This window comes from Scleropages formosus, chromosome 12 (assembly GCF_900964775.1).
Source record: "Scleropages formosus chromosome 12, fSclFor1.1, whole genome shotgun sequence".
Classification (NCBI taxonomy): domain Eukaryota; kingdom Metazoa; phylum Chordata; class Actinopteri; order Osteoglossiformes; family Osteoglossidae; genus Scleropages; species Scleropages formosus.
The window spans coordinates 11,608,371-11,634,107 of record NC_041817.1 but is presented as its reverse complement, the minus strand read 5'-3'; the positions used below and the strand labels follow the sequence as shown (position 1 = coordinate 11,634,107).

At 47.6% G+C, this 25,737-nt stretch overlaps 1 protein-coding gene across 2 annotated transcripts in view; it reads left to right on the top strand.

The window, feature by feature from the left end:
- adgra2 (adhesion G protein-coupled receptor A2) overlaps positions 1–25,446 on the top strand; it is a 42,742-nt gene extending 17,296 nt beyond the window's left edge. Inside the window, exons 2-19 of one of the 2 annotated variants that reach the window (XM_029256895.1) lie at positions 2,867–2,938; positions 13,642–13,713; positions 14,698–14,769; positions 14,866–14,937; positions 15,171–15,334; positions 17,533–17,746; positions 17,960–18,124; positions 18,206–18,404; positions 18,542–18,691; positions 18,833–18,994; positions 19,365–19,565; positions 19,962–20,151; positions 20,473–20,681; positions 20,779–20,903; positions 21,670–21,793; positions 21,896–22,044; positions 23,382–23,471; positions 23,661–25,446. In XM_029256895.1, coding sequence (XP_029112728.1) covers positions 2,867–2,938; positions 13,642–13,713; positions 14,698–14,769; positions 14,866–14,937; positions 15,171–15,334; positions 17,533–17,746; positions 17,960–18,124; positions 18,206–18,404; positions 18,542–18,691; positions 18,833–18,994; positions 19,365–19,565; positions 19,962–20,151; positions 20,473–20,681; positions 20,779–20,903; positions 21,670–21,793; positions 21,896–22,044; positions 23,382–23,471; positions 23,661–25,071 — 3,841 coding nt within the window. In that variant the 3' untranslated portion in view covers positions 25,072–25,446. Of the gene's footprint in view, positions 1–2,866; positions 2,939–13,641; positions 13,714–14,697; positions 14,770–14,865; positions 14,938–15,170; positions 15,335–17,532; positions 17,747–17,959; positions 18,125–18,205; positions 18,405–18,541; positions 18,692–18,832; positions 18,995–19,364; positions 19,566–19,961; positions 20,152–20,472; positions 20,682–20,766; positions 20,904–21,669; positions 21,794–21,895; positions 22,045–23,381; positions 23,472–23,660 lie in introns of both variants that reach the window. The other variant, XM_029256894.1, reaches the window with a different exon arrangement.
- The last annotated feature ends 291 nt before the right edge of the window (positions 25,447–25,737 follow it).

Sequence of the window (25,737 nt, the reverse complement as noted above, 5' to 3'; positions counted from 1 at the left end):
CTGAGGCGAACGCGTCTTCGCCGTGTTACTCGGAGCCGCGGCACGTTTCGCACCAGATGTAATTCAACGTGCCGACTGTCGGCCGCGCAGAGCACAGACAGGTTGCTCCGGCGAGGCTCATCTTTCACCTTATCTGTGGCCGTGCCTCAGACGTGCAGCACCGCTCTCTCTTCCTCTCCCCGTCTCTCTCTCTCTCTCTCTCTCTCGCTCTCTCGCTCTCTTCTGCGCGGTTACGAATTCGCTCCGAGAGCTTTTATTGATTTTGCCGTGCCCTTCTGCCCTGCTCTTTCTGCAGACATCCTCAGCAGCTGCTCTCTGCTTTTGCCCGGTCGGTTCAAGGCTTTCCGACATCCGTCTCCCTCTCTCTTCCGCCCGCTCGGTTCCTCTCTGCCTTCTGCCCGTTCCTGGATACAATGCTGTCCCTCAGATGGCTGTCCAGGAAGTGTTCTCTCCGTGACCCGTGACCTCGGCTAGCTGGGTCCTGAACAAACAGCTAATTGGCTGGGTTTCCTGTTTGGCCCGATGGGACCTTCGACTATTTTGGTCTGTTTACGGCGCTTCGTCTCAGAGTTGCTCCCTGCGCTTTGTTTTGAGCTTCTCCCGTTAAAGAACAATGCACACCCTTCTGCAATATTCCTCCAGACATACTGCCGAGGTGACTAACGGCATCCGTGGTCCGCTTCTCATACTTCACGCCGCCTGTTTCTGGCCGTTTCCGCAAAGCTGGGGCGAAAAGGCCCTTTTCTCGATAATCGTGGCTGGTTTTTGTTTGAGAAATGCTGCGTGTTATGAATTGCTGCGAAGGTAAAGTAATAAAGCTCTTTTCCTGGCGTGCAGAGGCTGGGCCCGCTGCCTGGGGCTGACCGGGGCTCACGGGAGTTTTTGGGCCGGGAATCCAAGATGACCCCAAACCTGCTGCATCGCGCACTTGCTCGGAACCAGCGCGTGCGCACACGCACGCACACACACACACACACACACGCATGCAAGCTCACGCACGCACACCCGCGACACTCAAGACGAGCAGACGGTCTTATCGGGCTGTTCTCTGTTTTTCTTTGTATTTAAATAAATCAGTGCACCTAAAGAAGGACTTATCTGTATACGAGCTGCCTGTGTTGAATTAACTGCCTTGTCACATTGCCAGACCTGACCTTTTCCTTCTGTGTTCAATTATTCAGACAGTGCCGCATCTTCTGTAGCCTTCGTACACCGCCTCTACTCACTGCACACAGTAGGTGATACTGTCCTGCTAATGCATGCAACCATAGGCCTGTGGGCTTCACGTTCAAATACAGCCCCCAAATTCCAGACCAGGCTCATGCAAAAAAAAGAAAAAAAGCTGTATATGCTTATGCATAACTGCATTGTTTCTCCGATGCTTTTATTCCAACGACCTGCGTTTATACCCATTCACACAGACGGACGTTTTGCTCGAAGAAATTTTGCTAGAAGATTAAGTAACAGTTGGTCTCATTCTGAGATACGAACTGGAAACCCGCAGGTGGCTTCTCCGCTGCGCTGCCTGTCGCATTTCTGGAGTGACTGTTCCATGTTGCAGTGCTAGTAGTGCCTCAGAGAATAACAGGGACATGGAAATGGCACGTTTCTGGACGGGGGACATACATATTACCCGTGTTTCACACATGGAAGGAAATTCCCATCACTTTCGGTCACCTTACACTCTCTCAGAAATCTTGTTAATTCTTAAAGAGGAGCTACAGGATTTTTGCAGCGGACGTGGCCGGAAGAGGGGACTCGACCTTTGCTGCGCTCATAAATCTCAGAGGCTTTTCACAGCGAGCCTTCCCTCTTAAAGAAGGGCTGCTCCGCTGAGTTCCTGGGCGCCAATTAAAAGTGCACTTCCTCTCACAAACAGGCAGTCACAGGGCCCTGGGGCAGAGCGACGGGGAGAGGGCAGGAAGGCAGGGGGTGGCGTTAATGACAGGGGCCTGTCGCCCGAGCACAGCCCCCTGCCACACGCCAACTCCCGCCAGGATCAGAGGAGCTTCACGTCAGAGAGCTGCAAAGGTGGCGACCTGCGAGGCGTTGATTACGCCCCCGTCTCGCTAAAACCGTAGGAGTCGAGGCCTTCGGACGATGGTTAAACTCTAGGGTTCTAGTGAGACGTGGCACGCCGGACACTGTCTGGCTGTGAAAGCTACGCACGGGGGCTGATGCGAGGAGCGGGTGCCAGGCCGTCTGAGTTCATCCATGGTGTCCCTCTATGCAGGCAGCTTACTGTAAACTCCACGTCCTGCCGGGCAGCTGTGGACACCTCACCCCGGGCCCGATAAGAAATAAAGCCCTCGAGCAGGGCGATTAGCAAGCGGAGAGAGGTATAATTGTCATGGTCACATCTAGTCCCTTCTCATTTGATGTGAAAATGTTTCCTGTTGTGCTTATCAAGGTTTTCTGGTTTACTTGCCTCCTGTGGGACCCACTCCACCACCCCCACTGCTTCCCTGCTTATTCCCTGGGATTAATTAGGAACAGATTTGTGCAGTGTCTCCAGCTGAAGTGGTCACATCTGGGGCAGCTGGGCACTAAACTCACAGCTTGCGATTGCATTATGAGTTTTCGTAGTCTTAACTGCGCGCTTGTGTGACGTGAGTTGGTGTCGTTACTATCAACATTTAGCACTATAAGTAAGTAAATCCAGTATGGTTGCCTGTATCGTAGGTATTTCTTCACGTCCTTTACATCCCGGTTTTGCTTAACATGAGTGTTTCACATACTGATTGTTTTTGAACATGTGGCTTTCGGAAAACTTGACTTTGTTTGTATGAGCTTAGAAGGGCATCTATCCTAATGCAAAAACGGTGTTAATTTGCATTTCTGATGCGTTTTTTTGTCTCTTCTGTAGGATTCTGAGCAACAATCGTATCCGAGCGCTGAGAAATGGGTCCTTCCTTGGACTCACAGCTCTGGAGAAGCTGTAAGTAACTGTTCTGCTATTACCATTATATCCCCCCCGCGTGAGTACGAGCTTGACTGTTACGTTACACACACTCATTCTAAGTAGCAGTCTCATTATCAGGCTGCCAGCTTTGCTTCAACAGTTGCTGACAGTTCCCCCCCCCCCCACATACGTGTGCGCAAACACACGCACGCACTCCACACACTTTTTAGATGCACTGAACTTCTGAGCCTCAGGCAGAGAGGCAGGGACAGACCGCCCATCTTTCACATCTGCCCGTCCCGACGCTACGCTATCGGACGGGCCATCCGCCAGGAGGGAGGATGCAACATTAAGCGTGGCGGATCACAGAGCTATGTGCAGAAGATCACGTAATTACTCCGCCATCCGTCAGCGTGAGACGAGGCCCGTGCTGCAAAGTAAGATAAGGTGATCCTCGACTGGAGCCGTCTGCTGGCCGCCCCTGTAGCGCAAAGGCGTGAGGAAGGCCCATCACCTTCTGTGCGCTGTGGAGGAGCCCGAATGCTGCTGGGGTTGCCGCTCCCGTTGCTGTTTTGGCTCTGCGTCGGCTGGTGCGGAGCGGAGACGGAGCTCAATGCTGAGGATTCCATACCAGGGTTTTCGACCACCAGGGAGCTGGGTGGCGATGAAGTACGGCGGTCCACCAGCTTCCTTCAGACAAGCCCTCCCGGCATGAGCAAAAGTGGAAACATACCGTAGTGGTGTGCAGCACGGATACATTTTCATTTTATTACTTTTTTTTAGTTAACATCTTTATCTGACATCATGTTTTGCTGTTATCCAACGGGCTGCACTTTACCCCAAAATTAGTGCCCTTCTCAAGAGTAAGACAGCAGGACTTTTCCTTGAACGTGAACTGTACCTTCATCACTATGTTGCCTGCTGCCTCTGCCTTCTATTTATGTAGTAAGACAGATTTCTTTCGTCCTCTGCAGTCTGCAGCTCTATTCAGTGTGTCCACTGTTTTAATGGCAGATCTAAAAATATTTTCATGGGCGTTTCCAATAGGTTTACTTTGCTTAATTATTATGCTTCTTAGATTTATGATTTTTTTTTAAACAAAGCCTGGTTTGCCATGTTAAAAATTTCAGCGTGAGTAACTTTTCTGGTCAGGCCATGTCCCTGTGCACCGTCGCAAATGCGTCCACCAATTATATAACCCTGACATTTCTATTTGCAGCTTTGTTGCTTAGGGATGGACCTCTGTGCGGGAATAATGGGCGCAAGGCTGCTCCACCCCCTGTCTTGCTCATTTGTGAAGCGGTGCGATCACACGTGTGTCAGTAAAGGAGTGTTGCCTCTGGCCACCGAACGGTCTGTTTGTGGCCAAGCTTAACCAACGGTTGGAGCAAAGGAGCAAGCTGGATGTAATGTGAGATGTGTTCTGCTTGTTTTGTCAAGCACTGAGAAGAACCCACACACACCCATGCACCCACTGCACTCATCCTCGACTGGAGCGTAAAGGGTCGGGGGCGGGGTAACCGGAGCTGCCCCGCTCCCGGAATCTTGTACCTTCGACGGCAGTAAACCCATTGCGGGGAGGAGCAGTGGCACGCTGCATCAGGCTCGGAGGGGCTCGCACATCAGAACATAACAGGAGCGGCCCGTGGGGCTGTTTGTCAGCCGGGGGTCCTGGGGGCTCGGTCCTAATGACTGACATTCCATAAATCACACAAGGCCTCCTGATACCCAGACCCACAGGGTGGTGTTCAAAAACCCGCTAGTTACCAGGCCAGGTTTCATCATACGTCTCTCCATGGACTGACTCCACGAACACTGCAGGGCTGTTTCTCACTAAGGCGGCACTTATGGGAGCGTTTTGTTTACAGTGTGTGTTTGTGTACAATGTGCGCGTATTTTGTATGCTATATGTATGTTTATATTTGTGTCCCTGGATGATATGGGGATGTTTGTATGCAGTATTCTTATGTCTCTGTTCCTATATCTCTGTGTGTGTATCTATGTGTTTGTTTCTATTTGTCTGGGGGGGCACGGGGGCACGGGGGCAGGGTGGGTTGGACCAGGTCTTGCTCTCTGGTGGGTCTGGGGTTCAAGTCCCGCTTGGGGTGCCTTGCGACAGACTGGCGTCCCGTCCTGGGTGTGTCCCCTCCCCCTCCAGCCTCACGCCCTGTGCTGCCGGGTTAGGCTCTGGCTCCCCGCAACCCCGAATGGGACAAGCGGTTCAGAAAATGTGTGTGTGTGTGTGTCTGTGCATATGTGTCAGGGTGTGTGAATGTGTCTGCGTGCAGCGTGTGTGTTTTTGTATGATATACAGTATGTCTGTTTGTGTGTATAATGTATTTGTTTGCATACCATGTAGTTGTTCGTCTGTTTCAGTATCTGTGTGTGCAACTGTTTGTTTCTCTTTCTGTATGGCGTGTCTTCGTGTTTTAATTATGTGTCTATTGGTCTGCGTACAGTGCAGTTGTGTGTGTTCCTGCATGTATGTGTGTCATTTGGTAGTGAGCCTCTGTGACTTTCCTCCTGGCTGTGTGAACCTCCCACTGCTGTGTGTGAAGGATTCCAGATTAATGATCCTTTCCCAGAAGGCCAACTGAGTGTTGATATAAAACAGCCTGTGATGATCATAAAGAGACGTATGCACGACAGAAAAATGCAGCTGTGCTTGATCTCAAGGGATATTTTCGCTGCGAGGTACAGTACAAAGCCTTGTACCCTTGACATGGAGTCGACAAGAACACGCATTAGGCCTGCATTTTGGTGTGTTTGACAAAGCTCCTTTCCAGTCTCCCTTTCTGTTTCCCTCCTTTTTGTGACTGTTTTGTTTTGTTTCGTCTCTTGCTCGGTCGCTATTCTGCTCCACGCTCATTGTTTCCGTTCTCTTGTCTACATGTGCTTGTCGTTTGGAACGGTGGCGAGCACTTACTCATACGTGTGGTCGGCCCTATAATCAGAAGTAAATGAACATTACTTCAATTACAGCTTTGTGTTGACGGAGTGGGACGGTCAGGCGGTTTCAGGCTTTTGCGTTCCCCGGTTATTTCTGCTTTGACCGTGTGTGTGCGTACGCGTGTCCTATTATGGGCATCCCAAACTCCTCTGGCTGGATCTCAAACCGGCACTCTAAACAGACCCACAAACCCCCCCTTCTCCCCCATCCAACCCCACCGCGCTTAAAACAGTCACAGTCACCAAAGCGAAGCTGACTGATCCTTTGGCAGTGCTGCAGTGAGTATGTGAAAGCGGCCGCAGAACGGCGAGCGGTCCAGTGAGCCAAGTCAGGGTTTGGTCATGGGTAGTGTTCACTTACAGTGCTCCCTTTCATCAACCTCGATGGGAGGAGTGTGCTTTAGTTTATCTGCTGCAGTTTAACTCTCATGGACCACCCCCAGCCATTGCTTTGGGTCCAGGAAGGCTTTGTGTCCATGTGACAGTGTGCTCATCACACCGTGCTTTGCCCTTGTTTCTTCTGGGTGTGGCCATCTTCAAGTCGCAGAGACCCCCTTTCTGAAAATGTTGTCTGACCCAATGGTCTCTGAACTTTCATCCTGCTGAATGCTGGCCGCTCTGACCCTTTGGAAACATCTTTGCACACTGGCGCTGATGGTGCCCAGTGCTGGGCCCCTCAACTAGGTCGTCCAGCTAATGAGCAGCGACCCTAACAAGCTGTGGACAGATCCCAGCGGCCTGTCCCACACTGATTTGAGGCGAGGTAATGAGAATAATGAGCTAGAAGGGCGCCTGGCCCCAACCCAGCCGGAGTCTGCTGCTCCCCTGGGACACGGGACAGCTCATTACCATCCCAGCATCAAGAAGTAGAAGAGATACCTGGACAGAAGTGGAGACCTTGGTGGACAAGAGCAGGTGGCTCTGTTAGACTGCGGTGTGCCATGTACCAACAGCTAAAAGGAGGGGGTTGCCCCTATTAGGAGAACAATGGTATGATAACCCTACCTTGAGTGCCTGAACGTGAGATGGAATCTGGTGGAACTTGTAGAGAAAACTTGTAGATGAATGAGTGGGTATGTGTGGAGGTGTATATCAAAAGTACGATCTAGTCAGAACCCTAATTTAAAAACTATTAAAAAGGTCACATGTCAAGACGGTGGAGATTAACTGGGTTCTTCAGAGGAATCACTGGCTATCAGTGACAAACTGGTCCGAAGGCCAGGTCTTCACTGGTGGTTCAAAGGGTGTGGTGGGTTATGTTTGTGTATTTCCTTATTCAGGCAGATGCTGGTTTGTGGGTCTTCATGATTTTCATTTGGTTTGTGCACTGCTTTGCTCTGTTCAAACTGTACCTGCCTGGTGAGGAACTAGATGGGAGAGTCCCAAAGAGGGAAAATCAACAAGGTGCACTAGCACTTTTCTTAATAGAAAACACAAGTTGGATTTCTCCTGGTGGACTTGCATTGTTTCCACTGGCTGCTGGGAGGGGTTTAGGCCAGCTACCTTAGTGGAAATGGGCAATTTTTTCGTTTGCTGCAGTGCTTTGCGGGGATCCAGGAGCTCAGCAGTTCATTCTCAGCCAAAACTGCCAAAGGCCCATCATGCAGGGGGAAGTTGCGGGGGCACAGTGGTTCAATTCCACCGACTTTCCGGAAAAAATAAATGTCCCGCTGGAACAGCTGAGTGGGCAAGACCTGGTACCCCCTTCTGCAGCCAAATGGCGAGATGTTTATTTATCTGCAGCTGGACGGCAGAGCTCCAGTCAGTAGGCAGCTGGACCCATCTGATGTGTACGTGATTAGTGAATGGCTTGGGGGGTAGGGAGGAAGGGGTTAAGTGTGCAAGTGTGTGGAAACAAAAAAGGGGACGGGGTGTAGGGTGTGTGTGGGGGGTGTGGACGGAGGTTGATAGACTCCAGATGTGTCTGTGAGATAAACTGAAGGAAAGGGGAGTGTTTGGATTGCGAGCTTAACTCAGTCATGGCATGGGGTTAGTGAAATGACAAGCCTGCTTATTCGCTTGCTCCCCTGCCCGCTCATACTTGGGAAATAGAGTGACCGCTTCCATCCTCCACTCAGGTTTGCAGTCACATTGTCTTGGGCACATGTGATAGCCACTTTTCTCCACCCTGTTATTTTCTGATTTCCTTTCTGCATGTTTGTGTATTTCCACCTGCCCGAACAGCCCGTTACCTTTGTTACTCTGCATGTCTGTCACCCCCCACAACCTCAGCTGTCATGTTTGCCAGGGTGAGGCGGACCCAAGTGCGGTTGCACGGTTTTATTCTACACAGGATCGGCAGGCAGAATGCCTAGTAGTAATCGTAGCGAGGGTCACCGATGAGCAGACGTCAATACAAGGAGAATCCGAAGTCGTAGTCCAAGAAACTAAGCCAATGGTCAGGGAACGAAGAGAACGAGGAGACCGGGGTACCGTGTTCAGGGAGGACAGGAACAGGGCAGGGTAGGAACAGGAACGGGAACAAGGACGAGGAGGAAAACAAGGATGCAGGAGAGATCGCAGGAGAACTCAGGTGTGGATGAGCGAATGGCTCAATAAGGCGCCGCGATCTGGTCGGTCCGGCATCGTCCTTTTATGCTCTGTTTCCCAGATCATCCACAGGTGCGTTGAGTCGCGACGAGGTCGTGGGTGTGACATCAGCCTCTACATTCTGCTTCAACCTATGCTTCTATCCACCTCTTCCACCTTGATCAATTTTCCAAACCTAGCTAGTACCTAGAAAGACAGGCCACTGATAGATGCTCATACATCATCTATTGTGTGCGGCTAACTGATGTTTCATACCACTTCTTCAACTGCCTGTAATGTTGGCCCTCTTTCACTCTCTTGTCCAGTGTTTCCACACTTGTTGCTTACTGTCTACTGAATTCATTAAGCACAGGTGGAACAACCTCTAATCTCTGTTAATTGGATACAGTTTTCACATATTGAGATTGGCCCCCTGTGGAAGCTCACCCAGTTTCAGCCCCACTCCAATCAAAAGTGTTATTTTACTGAAGCTACTCAGGTTAACAGGCACAAATGGAGAACAGAAGTTTCTGGAGACACTCTGTTTATGTGGTTGCTAAGAGCTGTAAACAGCTCTGGCACTTAACAACTCAGGTTAAGTTCCAGCGCTCAGGCTGTTACCTATGGTCAAATACCTAATTTAGTTGATAACTGATTATAATGTACTAAGGGAAAGAATGGCTACTAGTTTCACATTGGCGGTCCAATATACAATGGACCAAATAAGATGAACAACAGTAACTACTGTTTATACCATGGTTTACAAGCCGTTACCAATGGCCTTTCATACAGCTGTGCTAGTAAAGAGGTTTGTGAAGTGCATGGTTTCTGCAGTGTTAGGCCTCTAAGGATTTAAACGATTGACTGCATCCTGAGGTATGACTAGCACAGGCTCCGAACTTGACTTTTGTCTTGTTTTTCATCCCATGGGCATGTCCAGCCTTCTGCTGTCCACCATTTGGAAGAGGAGACTAGCTTTGCATGGCGAGCAAGCACATGAGGCTATCTGCCATTCTACTGTTTCCTTTGGAACAATCACCCTCAAATCAAACGGTTGAAACATACAATTAGGATTAACCTAGGAAATGTAACACTTTGCGTAAAGCTACGCTTTGCTATTTTGGGTTTTCCCTTTTCCTGTGCACCCGCTGTTGGTGCCGTGGCCTAGACTGTAGCCAGCTGTAGCCAGGGGTGTGGGCACCCTTTATGCGGGACTTGCAAACACAGAGATCCTTTCCCAGTGTTTCCTCATCACTCCTTTGAACTAAGCATGTGTGGGATTTTTTTTCTTTCAGCATTTCGACAGAGCTGCTTGGTATTCATAAAAATACACAACATCGGAAGGATAGAGTTCCGAGTTTTGGAACAAAATCCTGAATGAAATTTGGTTGTCTTTGTAAGCCATTGCTGGACAGAGTAAACAGGGTTGTGACACATTGACGGTGATCTTCCGCCGGACACAGTCTGCCGTCCTAGGATCTCTTGATGACACTTATGCAATTAGTTATGAGGCCACTTACTGTTTGCCAGTGGGTTGCTGATTTCGTGAGGGCGCTAACTGTAGGTGGGGTGGTGGATTGGGAGGCACTCGGGTGATGTAGCAACTGGATACCTTGTGCACATCAACAGCCCAGATTAACTAATCTAAGGGGACATAGAAAAAAATAAAGAAAATAATCTGTGGTAGGGGCCAGGAAAGCAGGAAATGAGTGGAAAAACAACCGTCAAGCAGATCCCGGTTTCCTGTTTTGTGGGGGAAACACAGTAGTACGGTTGGGGACTGTATTACAGAGCCCCATTGTGAGTAAGTGTGTGTGTGAGTGTAAGAAAATGAGGAATAGTGAGGGAGGGGGGTATTACATAGAGCAGATTTTGTTCATAACCAACCCCATCCCCCTGCACCCATTTCCCGGGAAAAACCGTTGAGAGGGGCGAGGAAACCTTAAAATAAACGAAACTTAGTCTCTGCATTTGAGTTGCTAACGAGACAGGAAATGACACGCGGTGCAAAAATGATCTCTCTGGGCTTCTACTGGTACTAAGGTGCCAGCTAACCATTGAAGCCCTGCCCCATACACACACAGAGCCAGACACACATAAATGTTTCATATAGAACCAGGCCAGGAGCTGGGGGGGGGGGGGGGGGGGGGTGAGGTACAGGTCTGAGAACATGGGGAGGGGAGAGTAAAAGGAGGAATGGAATGCCCCTTTTCCCTGTTTTAATAGCCCTTTTTAATGGAGTGAAACAGGAAATTCTTGATTCCAGTCTGGCGATAATGAGGGCCTGTGCTCCGGCTTCAGTCATTCTTTCAGCTCTCCCCAGGGCCGTGGCCTCAACAATGTCCCCAGCCCACCCGTCCCCTGTGCCGTCCACCCCACAATAGACCACTCCATGCTGGGGCCCTTTACAGCAGCCATCTTCATTATGGCCCTCCTTCGCATCCACATCTCTCGTTCTTGTTCATCCCATTTTTCACCTTGTGCAAGGCTGCACGCAAAACTGACTTTTAAGATCAGTGACATCACTGGGCTGGAGTGTGCTGGGGCAAGGGAAGGTGCCCAGGTATAGTCAATTATCTCTTTGGTCGGGTAGGACAGGTCTCATAGAGTCTTACTGCCTGAAAGAACAGTGAAGAAACTGTCAATCGATCATTGTTTTGTGGTGGGAAGTATGTCTTCCTTGGCAAATCTCGGGACTGCAGAACTTATTATTATTGTTATTAGTAGTAGTAGACCCTGGTTATTGTCTAAAAATGCATCAGTAGAACTGCTCCCAGCTATTTACAGGTCTTGATCAACTGCTACACCCCAGCTAGACCCCTTTGCTCATCTACTTCTGCTCGCTTGGTGGTCCCGTGCACAAAAGGCACATGGAGGTTCTCGATTCTGGCTCCGTTATGGTGGAATGACCTTACCCTCTCACTCAGAACTGCTGAAACTCTTGTCTACATTCAAGAAGGGCCTGAAAACTCACCTTTTCCGGACCCTTTTCGCCCAAGATGTCTCCATCCCGTGTACGGTGTAAATGTTCATGCACCGTAACTTCATGAGCATCACCAGATAAAGCCTTTTATCAGCCACTACTCCGGCATTGTATTTGCTTGCTTGTGTATCTTAATATTCTTAAAAAAAAAATGGTAGGAGGGTATCAGGATTTGTCTATCCTGTGTTTTATGTACTTACTTGAACGATGAACCGCAGAAATCATAGGAGTTTTACTATGGTGCCAATCATAAAACAAGCATTTTGCTGACAATGGCTGCCTGGGATTCTGTCTAGCCTTTCCAGGGGTAGTGAGGGGGTTATGACTTCCTCTAGTCTGGCTGTGTTGCCAAGCATCTGAGTGCCCGTGTGGCAGGAGGATCAGCGGGAGGAAGACATGGGCAGGGTTCCACCTGTCATCACAGACCTAATAGGCCCCGGGATACCAATGAAGGAAACCCAGCATTGTTCTCCTCTGTCTGACCAATGGCGTGGCCATTGCTACTGGGCAGCAGACACAAATACAGCGTGCAGATGCCAACACACACTTACAGACTTGTAAATATAGCTACAAATAGGTTGAAACTAACATACGCATATGGCTGGGTGCATATAAATACATCTTTGCACACACTAAGAGTAACACGCAAGCATACAAAAACTTCACCTGCACACATAAACATTTCTCGTCTACAATGTGACATAGAGAATACACTTTTTCCACTACACAAGCAAGCGAAAATGCACAGATGTCATATACTGAAACCTCCGTATTACTTGGCTACTGAAATGAGGCAGTGAACTCCGCCTTTTCCTCACAAACCTTCCTGATTAAGGCCAGTTCTAGTGTGGGACAAAACGGCTGTTGAAGAAATGACCTTGTCCTGCAGAGCAGCCACACCTTCTTCACCAGGCTGCTCTGATTTAAATAATGTCATTGCACTATGATTATAGTGCAAAGCAGAGCAGAAAACCAGACCCTCAAAAAAACAGGCATGAACTCTGGATACAGTAGTCTGACATTTAAGCTATTTTTGGACACATATTCCTTCAGGATGATATATAAATAGGCCTCAGAAACGTGAATTCTGGCTCTTTGATTGTGAACAGGACTTGTTTAAAGTTGGGGGTTTTTCATTCTTCTTGGCATGAAGCAGTGTGGTTTGCGTCGCCTGGTTGCCCTCAGGAAGCTGAGCAAGACTTATGGAACTAACAGATTCCACTCCAGCATTTGCAGTATTTGCTTGCAGTGAGAGAATAGCCAGCTACAGTACGTGTACAGGGGATGTGCGGACAGTACAATCATAGAAGACCTCAGATCCGAGCTGTGTTCCAGTACTGCGCTATATGATTTAGCATCGCTGTAGTCTGGAATCCTGTTTGGAAGCTCCCATTAGGAAAGTACTGGTTTTGCACCGCAGGAAATCAGATCCGGTGATTTCCACACTCCTGGCCATGTCCTGGCTATTCACATTTGTCCGATGACCTCTCCCGGTCTTGCTATTCCCACCTGAGCAATAAAATCTTTCCTGACCTGTCAGAGGTTAATTCTAGGGCTGGAGGTAGTGGGGGGTGGGGGGGATTTGGGTTCTGGGATATTGGTGAGTAGCTTAACGCATGGGCGTGGGCAAGTGAAAGGAAGAGGGTGGAGTACAAAATAGTTGGGGGGCAGCATTATTGAATATGGCCTTCAAAGGCAGATTGAGAAATGAATATTTATGGCTTGGAATGTGTTGGTGTAACTTTATCGTGGGAAGGGTCATATTAAAACAGAGCAGTAAAGGTTGCTTTCCTCCAGTGGTTTTTGATTCCTGCGGTATTTCCTCCGGCCTCGTGTTTGCAGACTTGCTCGACCCTGCCAGGTGGCTGTGAGCATTATCTTTCTCCGTTTGTCAAATAGAGAAATATGTCTGGTTTTTCACACCAGTTATCATGTTATGGATGTGGGAGCTCACTCCCACCCACATCCACAATCCTGCTCCACAAGTCACACAGAAGTATGTCCCAGCACTCTCTCATTACAGAAACAACATGTGCCGTACCATGTTAACAGTTCACAGTCCTTTTAACCCTTGTATAAGTGTAAAGCATAGAATTCATTTAACAAGCTGTTATTGGTTGCAAATTAAACAGGATTTGACAAGTCCAATCCAGTCCAACTGGCAACCAATAACAGCCTGATGAATGACTTCTAAACTTTATTCTTATATTAGCTTTAATGCTGTTGTACTTAATGTCTTGTAACAATAGCATTTGCCTCTCTGTGCTTCTGTTTGCAGAGACCTAAGAAACAATTTGATCAGTACCATCAGTCCAGGAGCCTTTCGGAGTTTGACGAGCCTTCGAAAATTGTGAGTCGACATTCGCTTGCGGCTCAGGTGTCCGTGATGTTTTCCTCGCCCCGGCATTTCAGGGTTCCCTGCAGCAGGTGTCCATGCTGTCGCAATACACGCAGAGCACGTGCAGACAAAACAATGCAGCACTATGTATACAAAAGCTCAGAAGGAAAGTGAAGACTGTCAATGTGGTACCAACAATGCAAAAATAGAAATAGGAAGTGAATAATTTGAAACACTGTACTAACAATACTGACTCAGAATTTGGCACCAACAGGCCATTCATAAGGTTATTGTGAATCACACAGCTTTGTTTTTACTGTGGTAACAGCAGCCAGATCATTGTTGTGCATAACACTCTTTGCATTACTGTACTGTGGGGACTTACCCTTGCTGGCAAAAAAAAAAGGATATCCACACTGCTAGAAGCTCTTCGTTAACAGTTCTTCCAGTGTGACTGCGGGGTCAATGAGTTGAGAAGCCAAGCTTAAAGAGTACAATGGTTTATATAGCAAGGAAATACATTTCCTTCGCTCAGTGTTGCTACTATACCCATTATTAAAAATCTAGACCCTCAAACCTGCAAAGAGCTGACTGTTTCATTCTCAACTGATATTCGGTCAACTACCAACCAACCAATGTCAACACCCGCTTGTTCCGAGCAGGGCCGTGGCAAGCCAGAGCCTTACACAGGGTGCAAGGCCGAAGGGACACGCCAAGGGCGGGGCACCAGTCCGCCGCAGGGCACCCCAAGCAGGGCTCGAACCCCAAACCCACCACACAGTGGCTGAACCTTCCACGCCACCATGCCACCCCCCCTTTAATCAACTAATGTACTCTATTTTCTTGTAAGGTTACAGAGACACAAAGGCATTCAGACACACAAAAGCACTCAGACTTAGGGATAATCAAACTTTCAAAACAGTACAGAAATATTCCACAGGATAACCAGCCAACTGGCCTTTAATTTTTGTTCCCTTATCTTCCTTCTCTTCCCAGGGACCTCTCTGACAACCGAATTGGCTGTTTGACTGTGGGAGTGTTCCAGGGACTCACCAATCTCACTAAACTGTAAGGCCTTAAACACTACGTCACACATAAGCATTCTTAAATTGTGGAAAAGTTGTCCTGCGTGACAAAGTGATGAAAATGATTTGACCCCCCCAGAAACCTCTCTGGCAACATTTTCTCCACTCTGGAGCCAGGACTTTTCCAGGAGCTACCCTCCCTGAAGCTGGTGTGAGTGTCAGGAATTGCTTCTTTTCATAAGTCTGCTAAGCATCAAGAAGACACACGGTTATAGTATCCCTGTCTTCCAGACTTGCACATGTGCTGTCCAAAGTATCCTGCACTGGAACCCGGTGTTTATTTTAACTGTTCAAAAAGCATAACCCATTGAAACCTAGTGAAAATGTCCATCCTGTCAGAGAACTCTCCAGTGATGAGTGGTTTTGTAAATCCTTTTGCTTCAGGAACTTCAACTCGGAGTTTCTGTCATGCGATTGCGGTCTTCGCTGGGTGCCTGGCTACTTTCACTCCAGCTCTGCTCGTCTGGGCAGTGAGACATACTGTGCCTATCCTAGAAAGCTGCATGGGAAACCTTTGCGTGGCCTGAAGGAGACTCATCTGAACTGTGGTGAGTGATACTGAAGAGGTGTACCGCAATCCATTAGCGACACCTCCTCACTGTTATCTGAGATCTTCCGTTGATTTTATTGGTCATCGTTGGCTTTCAGTCACATATTTAGTTTTCCGTGAGGCCCATCAGAATTTAGTGTTACGTTTAGTGCTGCCTTGATTGATAACCTATTTCATTCACTGGCAAAAAGGAAGGGAAATTGTGTTTAATAAGTCAGCAGTAAGTTTTTTTTCATATTGTTAGAGGTAAATTTCACAAAAGTTAAGCTGGTCTTCATTATTTTTTAAATAAGTTATGCAGTGAGTTCCTATTTTATTAAGTAGAGGAGTAACTATGCTAACAAATAGCATTGTGCATGTTCGTAATATGTAAGTGTTAAGTTGAAATTTAAAAGAAAATCCGAAAATGTGTTAATTCGTGTTAATATGTTGATTAATTTGTCTGCCTTGTAATGTAAAGATCATGATGGTCCACAATGGCAGCACACAGATGTATTTTCTGAAGGTTAACTTTGTTTGTAGGAGTACTAATTCTATGAAGTTATTTTCCATTCATTTAAATTTAATGCTGAATCTAACTTTTGAATATTGTGAATGTTTCCTAATACATTTACATTTCTTCACTTAGCAGATGCTTTTCTCCAAAGCGACTTACAGTGGATACTATGTAGTGTTATCAGCCCCCACCTTATTCAACGCGGTGACTTACACTGCTAGATACACTACTTATACTGGGTCACACATCCATACATCAGTGGAACACACACACTCTCTCTGTCACTCACACATTATGGGGGAACCTGAACAGCATGTCTTTGGACTGTGGGAGGAAACTGGAGCACCCGGAGGAAACCCACTCAGACACGGGGAGAACATGCAGACTCCACACAGATTGAGCAGGGATCGAATCCATGTCCTCTTGCACCACCCAGGTGCTGTGAGACTAATATAATAGTTAAGTTCACAAGTTTTATTCAGTGGAGGTCAGACAGTGGGACACCATAACAAGGATGAAGGGGACTACAGCCTATAGAATATGGATACAGTGTATAGCCTATAGAATTTTATATTTAGTTGGATGCAGCATCTAAATTGATGGGCCTTTTCACTGGTTAGTTATTTAGACACTGTTACAGTGGTTTGTGTCTTGGTTTTCTTATTGTAGAACAGTCATTAGTATGGCAGTTAAGGGCAATAATTTATAACCTAAACACTGTTACTTGAAGTCTTGCTCCTGTCCATGCTCTCTTTCCCTTAAGCAATATGTTTCCCCCGCACTGCTGTATTATAAATACCTTGCTGTATAAATAGGTAAACAGTAGTAAATTGCTTTGAGTAAATATGCCAGCAAAATAGAAAATTAATAACTTTTGTATTTCGGGGGCAATAAGTAGTATAATAGAGCTATCGCCTTGCTATAAAAGGACACAAGTTTGAATCCCTGCTCCCGCTGCAATGCTCTTGATCAAGGTCCTTATACTGAATTGCTCATGTAAAAAAAAACCTGCTATACAACTGGGCAAATAATTTTAGGCGATTTACTATACATACCTGACATTGTATGTTGCCTTGGACAAAGGCATCAGCTAAATAATGGTTAACAATAATAGCAATTAGGCTGTGATATTTCTTTTGTATTTATTTGATTAGCTTTAGTGACAATATATAATTTTATTGGCACACAGATTTATTGAAAAGGCATTTACATCTTTTTTTCTGAGTTAAAATTATGTATTTGAGCTGTTCACATTGCTAGACTGATTCAGAACAATATAAAGCTTTATTTGAATCAAAGTTACTTGAATACTCAAGTAGTTTTTTGAGTAGTTTATAATTTTGCTTTCAGTTTTTCCACCGCTCTTTACAATGTTGATCTTTTCAACAGATTTCTTCACTTTTTGCCCAAATCTAAAACCAATTTTCTATTTATGATGAACTGAAACAGATAATTACTTCCACATATTGTGTTTTTCCTTTTTGCTGTCTGCAGTTCCACAGTGGTTGGTGTCTTGAACTGATATTTCCTGCTGCCATTTCTCTAACCATGAAAAGAAGGCTCATTCAGTACAGTCCTTGCAGAAGTAATTTTATGAGGCAGGAGAATGACAGGGCAGCAAGAATAAGGTGAGGTTATTTTCAATCTCCTCTTCCTGCCCAGTGTCATTAACTGTAAACCTCTCTCATCATCTCCGTTAGATGGACCCCTGGAATTGCACACACTGTCCCTCCTGCCCTCCTTGCGCCAGGTAGTATTCAAAGGGGACAGACTGCCCTTCCACTGCACCGCTGCCCTGGTGGATAAAAGCACTACGCTGCACTGGCGCCACAATGGCCGGATGGTGGCCTCTGACCCTGAGCAGGGAATCCATCTAGAAGACAGCATTGTGCATGACTGCACCTTCATCACTAGGTACCAGATGAAACACTGAAAAGCTTTCCCTTTTCATGCTGATGCAGACCATCCCATCCCTCTCTTTTAAACATATATACCCAGTGTCCTCATCACAGGCTATTATTGTGTTAAATGTCAGCTTACTAAACTGCCCTCTGTAGATGAGCTTGAATATTGGTGCAAGACTGTTCAATGACGCTATTGTCAAAATGTGCCAATTCCTGACCGCAGTGAGCTGATCCTCTCCAACGTGCATGTGGAGTCCACTGGAGAGTGGGAATGTGCAGTGTCCACTGGGCGTGGTAACACCTCCCGCAGTGTGGAGATAGTTGTCCTGGAGAATAGTGCCTCTTTCTGCCCTGAAGAAAAAGTGACCAACAACCGCGGAGAGTTCAGGTTTGAAAAAACATAGCACACACGAGGAAGGTGGAGCCAAATGTAGATATGTGTCTGACGTTCATCCCCTTCTTGACCTAGGTGGCCTCGCACCCTGGCTGGAATCACCTCCTACCACTTCTGTCTGCAGTTGCGCTATCCCTCCATCACCATGAGTGGTGATCAAGAGCAGAAGAAGGCCTCACGCTATTGTGACCGCTCTGGGCGGTGGGAGGAGGGCGACTATTCCCACTGCCTCTATACCAATGATATCACTCGAGTACTGTACAACTTCATCCTGGTTCGTTCCACAGCCTTTTCCTACTGCAGTTAACTTGTCATTACCTTTTTTGGTGTAATTTTGCCAGTACTAGTCTTTCCTGCCAAGAACTGGAAGTTCTGTAGAAGATAACACATTGCTGTTGCCCTTTTTTGTAGATGCCCATCAATGCCTCCAATGCGGTGACCTTAGCCCACCAGGTTCGCACATACACCCTGGAGGCTGCAGAGTTCACCGATACTGTGGATGTACTTTATGTGTCCCAGATGATGTCCAAGTTCATGGAGTACATCCGGCAGTCACGGGAGGTGAGGTTGCCCCCAATGGGGAAAGTACTATAGGTCTGCATCAGCATGAAAAGAAAATGCATTTTTCAGAGGCTTTTGGACATGTACTATTTTGTGTACTGTAAGTCTGACCCTGCTGGTTCTCATTTTCATCTATGTTAGTTGTCAGAGATCTTGGTGGAGATGGGCAGTAACCTGATGCAGGTGGATGATCAGATCCTGTCCCAAGCACAGCAAGAGGAGAGGGCCTGCAGTGCCGTTGTGCACTCACTGGAAACCCTGGCCTGGCCTCAGCTCCACGGCAATTCCCAAGACCTCTCCATGGTAGACCTGCTCTTCCTCACTTAGCAAGAAAGAGGAAGTCTAGGTTCACAACCCATGTGCTCACAGTCTATTAACATGAAATTAAATTTTAAACTAAGACTTGGGACTGGAAAATTAAGAAGAATATAAATATGGCCTTCTTTGTACTAAGCAACATATAGAAGCTCAGTTTAAGGAAACACGCTAAATAAATGTCTTTCTGAAGAGAAATACTGTAGACGGTATGATCGAATGATTTACTGGAGAGATTCTTCATTAAAGCATTAATTTCTCATAATGATTTAAGTCAGGAATTATCTGTACTAGAGATTGCATGGTTTTGGTGGCGTGTGAAGTAGTTTCTTTCTGATGTGATCATTGTCTCCAAAAGGTCTCCCGCAACATCGCAGTAGAGGCCCACCTGATCCGACCCGCCCACTTCACTGGCATGAGCTGCACAGCCTACCAAAGGCGCGAAACCTCGACTGGTAGCTCTGGACTAGAAGGGGGAGAACCATCCAATGAGCAGCAGCTCAGGATCCGCTGCACCACTGGGACTCACAATGTCTCTCTTCACACCTTCCCCCTCAAGGTGACTGGGGTTCCACAGCTTGTTGCCTTTCTGACCAAAACGTCTGTTATACTTGTCAACCAAGTCGAAGTGCTGCAACCTGAGCACTAAAAGAACAGCAGAAAGTTGTCCTTTAGCACCTACAGTCAACCATGTGAAGATCTGGTTTTGTTTGCTGCTCATCAGGTCCTTTTATTGCTACAAGTCCCTCAAATTCCCCCCGTGAACAACATACTGTATATATTCATGTGCAGGAACACGTTAGCATGTATTTCACCATACCTGTGCAGACGTCTTATACCAACCACTACAGCTGAGTTCTAAATCTGTGCCCTTGCCTGTTGTCCTCTCCTTCGTCTTTCCCTTGGTCTCTCTCTCTCTCTCTCTCTCTCACACCCTCTCTGTATGTGGTTCCAGAATGCTGTGGCCCTGGCCTCTGTGTCGCTCCCCGCCTCCCTGTTCCCCCCAGACGCTCCCCCTGAGTGCAAGCTGCAGTTTGTGGCGTTCCGCACCGGCCGTCTCTTCCCCCTCACGGGCAACTCCAGCAGCCCGAGCGAGCATGGCCGCCGCCGCAGTGTCAACACCCCTGTCATCTACGTTGGCTTGGGTATGGCTCCCCCTGTCAGATGTACACTGAAGTGCAGCTGTGGCCTCTGTGCAGGGGCAAAAGCAGCATGCAAGGGATCCCACTGGGGCTTGTACTTTCTGCTGTTTTGTGGACCGCAGTTAGAAAACATGCAGCCTGCAAAACAACGCTGAGTGAGCTGAATGAGCCTCCTGAGTACTGCTCTATAAACCTGCCAAACGCTCAGTGCTCAATGTCATGTAGCCAGAATGAAAGTTTGACTTGCACGGGCAGCTTTGCAATGAATACAGCTAATGTAGCACCAGCTGGACATCGAGCTGACCGCATCTATGCATCTTCCAGACGGGTGTCACATGTGGAACCGGTCCGAACCTGTGACGGTGTCCCTGCGCCACATATCCCCGGGCAGTGACCCCACTGCGGCCCAGTGGACGCTGCAGGTCCCAGAACAGCAGGGCGGCTGGAGCCAGGATAGCTGCCAGCTGGCTCACAGCGATGCCGCTGTATCCACCCTGCGCTGCTCAGTGCTCAGCAACTATGCCGTACTCCAGGTAAGGGCTACTGCAGAAGCTGTACTGGGCCAGGTACGGTTTACACCAGTTCCACTCTAATGTAGCTGATGAGACTCACTTTCAGATTTCCTTTCAGATGGTGCCAGACTTCCCCAGCACACCTGGTGTACCTGTGGAGCTCCATCCAGTGGTCTATACCTGCACTGCTGTGCTGCTACTGTGCCTCTTTACTATCATCATCACACACATACTGCATCACAGGTACATTTATGCATGCTGTCTATCTGTGTATATATATACAATTTTTCAGCTCAACCAACCTGATATGGCAAGATATTTTCACAAGTTGCTGCCTAAGACAGCTTGTCGTGACAAGGCTAATCTTACAGCTATCTTGTGGTACAGAAAATTAAACATACAGTCAGGTTTATTAATACTGGACACACAGTTGGGTAGCTTTCAGAAATGAAAGTCTATCCCAGAAGTATAGGGCATGAGAAAGAGTATACCCTATATAGGAGATCAGTCCATTGCAGGTTTACATTTTTATTATTTTTATTAACTTCAAACGATGTTAAGATTAAAACATTTAAAATATGACTGAAAAGAAATACCCCATGTCCTCATCCTATCATTTAATGCCAGTTACTAAGAGGTTTGTCTCGTATGCATGTACAGTTTTCAACTTCAGGCCAGTTTCAGTTTTCTTTACTACCTCCACTGTCAATAAAAGCTCAGTAATACAGATATGCCTTGATTTATTTACAGGTAAAGTTATGCAAAAATCTTTACTATAGCTATAATAAATAATAATACTCTAAGACATTTTAACATCTTTATTAACTTTCTGCTGCATTAAAAATAAATATAAAGTAACAAAATGGATGGAAATTGTGAGTATCTGGGCTGTTCGGGTGTGAGTTAAAATGCGTCTCGTTCTTTTTTGAAATACTGTAAATGTATTTGTGCGTGAGTGACTAGTAGTATGTGTTTCACTTGATTCTGTTCTCTACACTTCTTTCTGTAGCTCCATCCACATCAGCAGGAAGAGCTGGCATACACTGCTTAACACTTGCTTCCACATTGCCATGACAACAGCTGTCTTCACGGGGGGCATCACCTTGACGGGGTATCCAGTGGTGTGTCGGGCGGTAAGCACAGTTTATCTGCACCTGCTGCTCAGGGCTTTGGAACAACCTATCTGGGACTCCTAGTCCCTCACCCTCAGTTTGTGTGTCTGACATGTGCTTTAGGTTGGCATTGCCCTGCACTACTCCTCCTTGTCTACGCTGATCTGGATTGGAATCAGCGCTAGGGTCATCTACAAAGAGGCTGTCTGGAGGTTGCCCCGGCAACAGGAGGGCGAGTCTCCCCTCCCTCCCACTCAGCGGCCCATGCTCAGGTCAGTGGTGGCATCAGTTTGAGTTGTGAGAGCTGTGTGGTCCAGCTGCTGTGGGATGGGCACAGAGGTTCATAAAAGGGCTGGATCTGAAAGGAGTGCAGTCTAGTCTGTGGAGTTTAATGGTTCCAATCATGCCCCCAAGAAAGAGGACCATTGTTGTGAGTCCACTGTAAGTAGCTGCCTGAAACTGCGGAGCACAAAAGCGCGGCAGTAACAGATGCGGCGAGGCCAAGGCCAGGGAGGCCTGTGCGGAGGAAGACAGGAATGTACTACCAATGGATCAACAAGGTCGACTTGAAGGTCATAAATCTGGGCTGACCCCCACCCCACCATCCCCCAACATGCCCGTCCATGCTCGTCCTGTCCGTGATCCCATGCGGTCACAGTTTATAGCCGACCTCTCAAATTCCCACCCCTCCACTTCCCTCCCTGCCTCATTAGACCCTTAATAGGGGTCAGGCCTCTGGTGGCACACTGCCCCTGGGATACAGCACCCTCCCGGGAGCTGAAGAAGAGGGAGCCTGGCAGTACCGAGACAGCAGCCTGATTCACATCAGACAAACACCTACGAAGCCTGGATTCAGGACAGCTGGTCATGGACAAGGAGCAGCAGTGAACAAGAAGCCTTTCTTTTAGGAGCCACAGAGCTGTCTGTTCATACAAAGCCCTGCAGAGGGTCTTGGTCTTCCCCATCGAGTGCTACCCCACATGCGTACTATGGCCTGCGTGGAGAACTTTCACAGCCCCGGGTGTGACTGTTAAAACAGCTTCAATGGAGATCTGTTTCAGGCCCCAAGGGGGCCTTGAAGTGAAATAGGCGACATCCATCGAGGACTAAAGGGACTCGCAGGGTGGAAGGTCATTATTGGCTCAGGGGCACAGATTGCAGAGCTGTGATCTGTACAGCTTACGTTCCCTTAAACATTGAAATATTTTGAGGAAATATGGTATCCTATTTTGCTGTGCTAAACATATATCCATTTCTAACTAGTAATACAACTAAGGAGCACATGTGACCAATGACTTCGTTTTTCTTTTGTAGCATTGTATGTTTGACTTTCATACCCTTACAGCATTACTAATATCTACCTCATGTTGCTTTTAATTTGTGATTAAATTTGTATTATTTTGGCAGTTTTTTTTTTTTTTTGCTTTTTAAAACTTCCTACTGTAATCTTTCTTAAATTTGCCTGCTTATTAGTATCACTTAGCAGTGATGAATAATTAGCACAATTTCCCAGTTATATTTAGCACTTCTGGTTAACAAGTTCTGTAATACACTAAGTGCATTCATATGTGCTATCTTAAGTCTCATGTCACCTCTCTGTCTCTCCTAGGTTTTACTTAATAGCCGGTGGGCTTCCGCTTATCATTTGTGGGATAACTGCAGCTGTCAACATCAACAACTATGGGGATGGTAGCCCTTAGTGAGTCCTGCCTCTTTTCCTGGAAAGCAAACTCAATTAAATGCTACATTTCCTACAAGGCGTCTGGAACACAGTGGGCAATGTTTTTAATGAGACATTCAACAACAGGCAGATGTACTTACATACTGCAGAAAACAGCGTAAATGTGGTTGATCTAACTGACCTCTTTGCTCTCCTGACCCTTGACAGCTGCTGGCTGGCGTGTCGGCAAAGTCTTGCTGCCTTCTTTGTGCCAGCAGGATTGGCAACGTTGGTGACCTGGATCTACCTGCTGTGCATCGTGTCTCGCCTGCAGCGATGGGGATCCCAGCAGTCCAAAGAGCCCCCCAATTCGGTCACTTCAGCCCCGGTGCCTGAGAGCCAGCCGGCGATTGGTGGGAGCACCAGCCTGCTGTCCACAGACTCTGCAACAGGCAGCGCTCAGCCGGCACCAGTACCACAGGACCAGCACTCTCTTAAAGCTCAGTTTCTGGCCCTTGTGGCCACATATGCTCTGTGTGTGCTGTTGTGGAGCTGTGGGGCTCTGGCCGTGTGGCAGACGGGCCACAGCAGCCTGCTGTTCAGCTGTCTGTATGGAGTGGCTGCCGTGGGGCTTGGCAGCTTCCTGCTAGCTCATCACTGCCTTCTGCGTCTCGATGTCCAGGCTGCCTGGCTGAGTTGCTGCCCGGGCTACCGCCGCTCAAGGTCCATGACCACCTACATGCACCCTGGAAGTGCTGGTTCAGTGGGGCAGGCCAGTGCTTCTGAACGAGGCTCACAGATTTTTGTGAGTTGTGTGCCCCCTGGGGAAGCCCAAGGCTCTATGTCTGCTCACTCCTCCTCTACTCCCAGTGCGGTCAGCAGCTTAGGCCCCGGACCCAGCAAGCTCACCAACCTGTTGCAGGTGGCACAGGAGAATGCCGGTAACGCTGGCCGAGCCCCCAGCGGCACAAACGGCAGCACCAGCACCGACAACACCACCAAAGCGCCCAACAACAACTTGCTACCGACCACTGGCTCCACGACTGCTGTGCTGCCCCAGAGAAGGAAGGCTGGCGGGAGGACTAAGGGAAGCAGTGGCCAATATCACCATCGAGGTGAGGGCCGAGGCCACTATCGCCTCAGAGCCCTCAGGGGTGGTGGGGGCGGGGGCAGTGTTGGAGTTCTAGGACCCCCGGGCCAAGAACAGCACAACTTACAGCCAGCCCACAGACACGCCTCAAGTGAGAATGGCAGTCTTCGCCACAGCCACTCAGGGAGCCAGACCAGCCCTCTTGTCAACGGGAGGCGACTAGGGGAGGCACCACCTACAAGCCCCTCGGAAGGCAGTGATGGTGGCAGCAGTGGCAGCCGTAAGCCTTTCCCACTTCTTCCCTCAGTGGCCAGCAGGGCAGCAGCACAAAGTGCTCAGAGGCGCAGTGCCAGCCGGGATAATGTCAAGCTGGCAGCTATGGCTGAAAGGGAGGCAAAGCGCAGCTCCTACCCTTTCAATGGTGCTCCAGCAGCCCCCAATGGAGCACTGAAGGGTTCTGGGCTGGAGCTGGACACAAGTGGCACAGACCGGTCGCAAGGTTCTGTAGGTATGAAGGGTGGCATCTGGAAAAGTGAGACCACTGTGTAACATGGATTAATAAAATGCTAGGCAGTCACCGAAGGAAATCCCGTCCATTTTTGTGTTTCTCATATTGTGATTGCTGTACCCCTTTCCACAGGTTTAAAGCCTACAAAGAACGAGTAGCCAAGCAGGTCTCTTAATGTAGCAATGATTTCATGTGTCTCTTCAAGGATTAAGGTAATACTTTATAAAGTTGTGAACAATCTGGAGAGCTAGCACTTCTTATTCATCCGTCCTGGTATCCTATGCAGGGATTATCAGGATATGTGAGAAAGTGTTGAGGACTTACATTGAGAATATGTACCTGCATATGTACTCAAAAGACTTTTTTAAAAGATTTTAAATATGCTACATATTTCACTATGAAATATACAGGATGAACACAGCTATTATTTTATTTGTTAATTTTTCTTGCATTTCTGCAGTTAGAAATACCTAATCTGTCTATTATATCTAATGGGCATTTTTAAAATTAAGACTAGTGTTAGTTTTCTGACATAAAACCACAGGGAACATGAAAGCTTTGTTTGTTGTTTGTTTTCATTTCTCTTTTCTCATCTATGCATATCAACTCTTGCAGGGAAAGGGAAGCCAAATGTACCCTTTTTCTTTATTGCCTGTGTGTGCTCCCACAACGAAGGACACTTTTGTACTTTGTTTGATGAGGTTTGT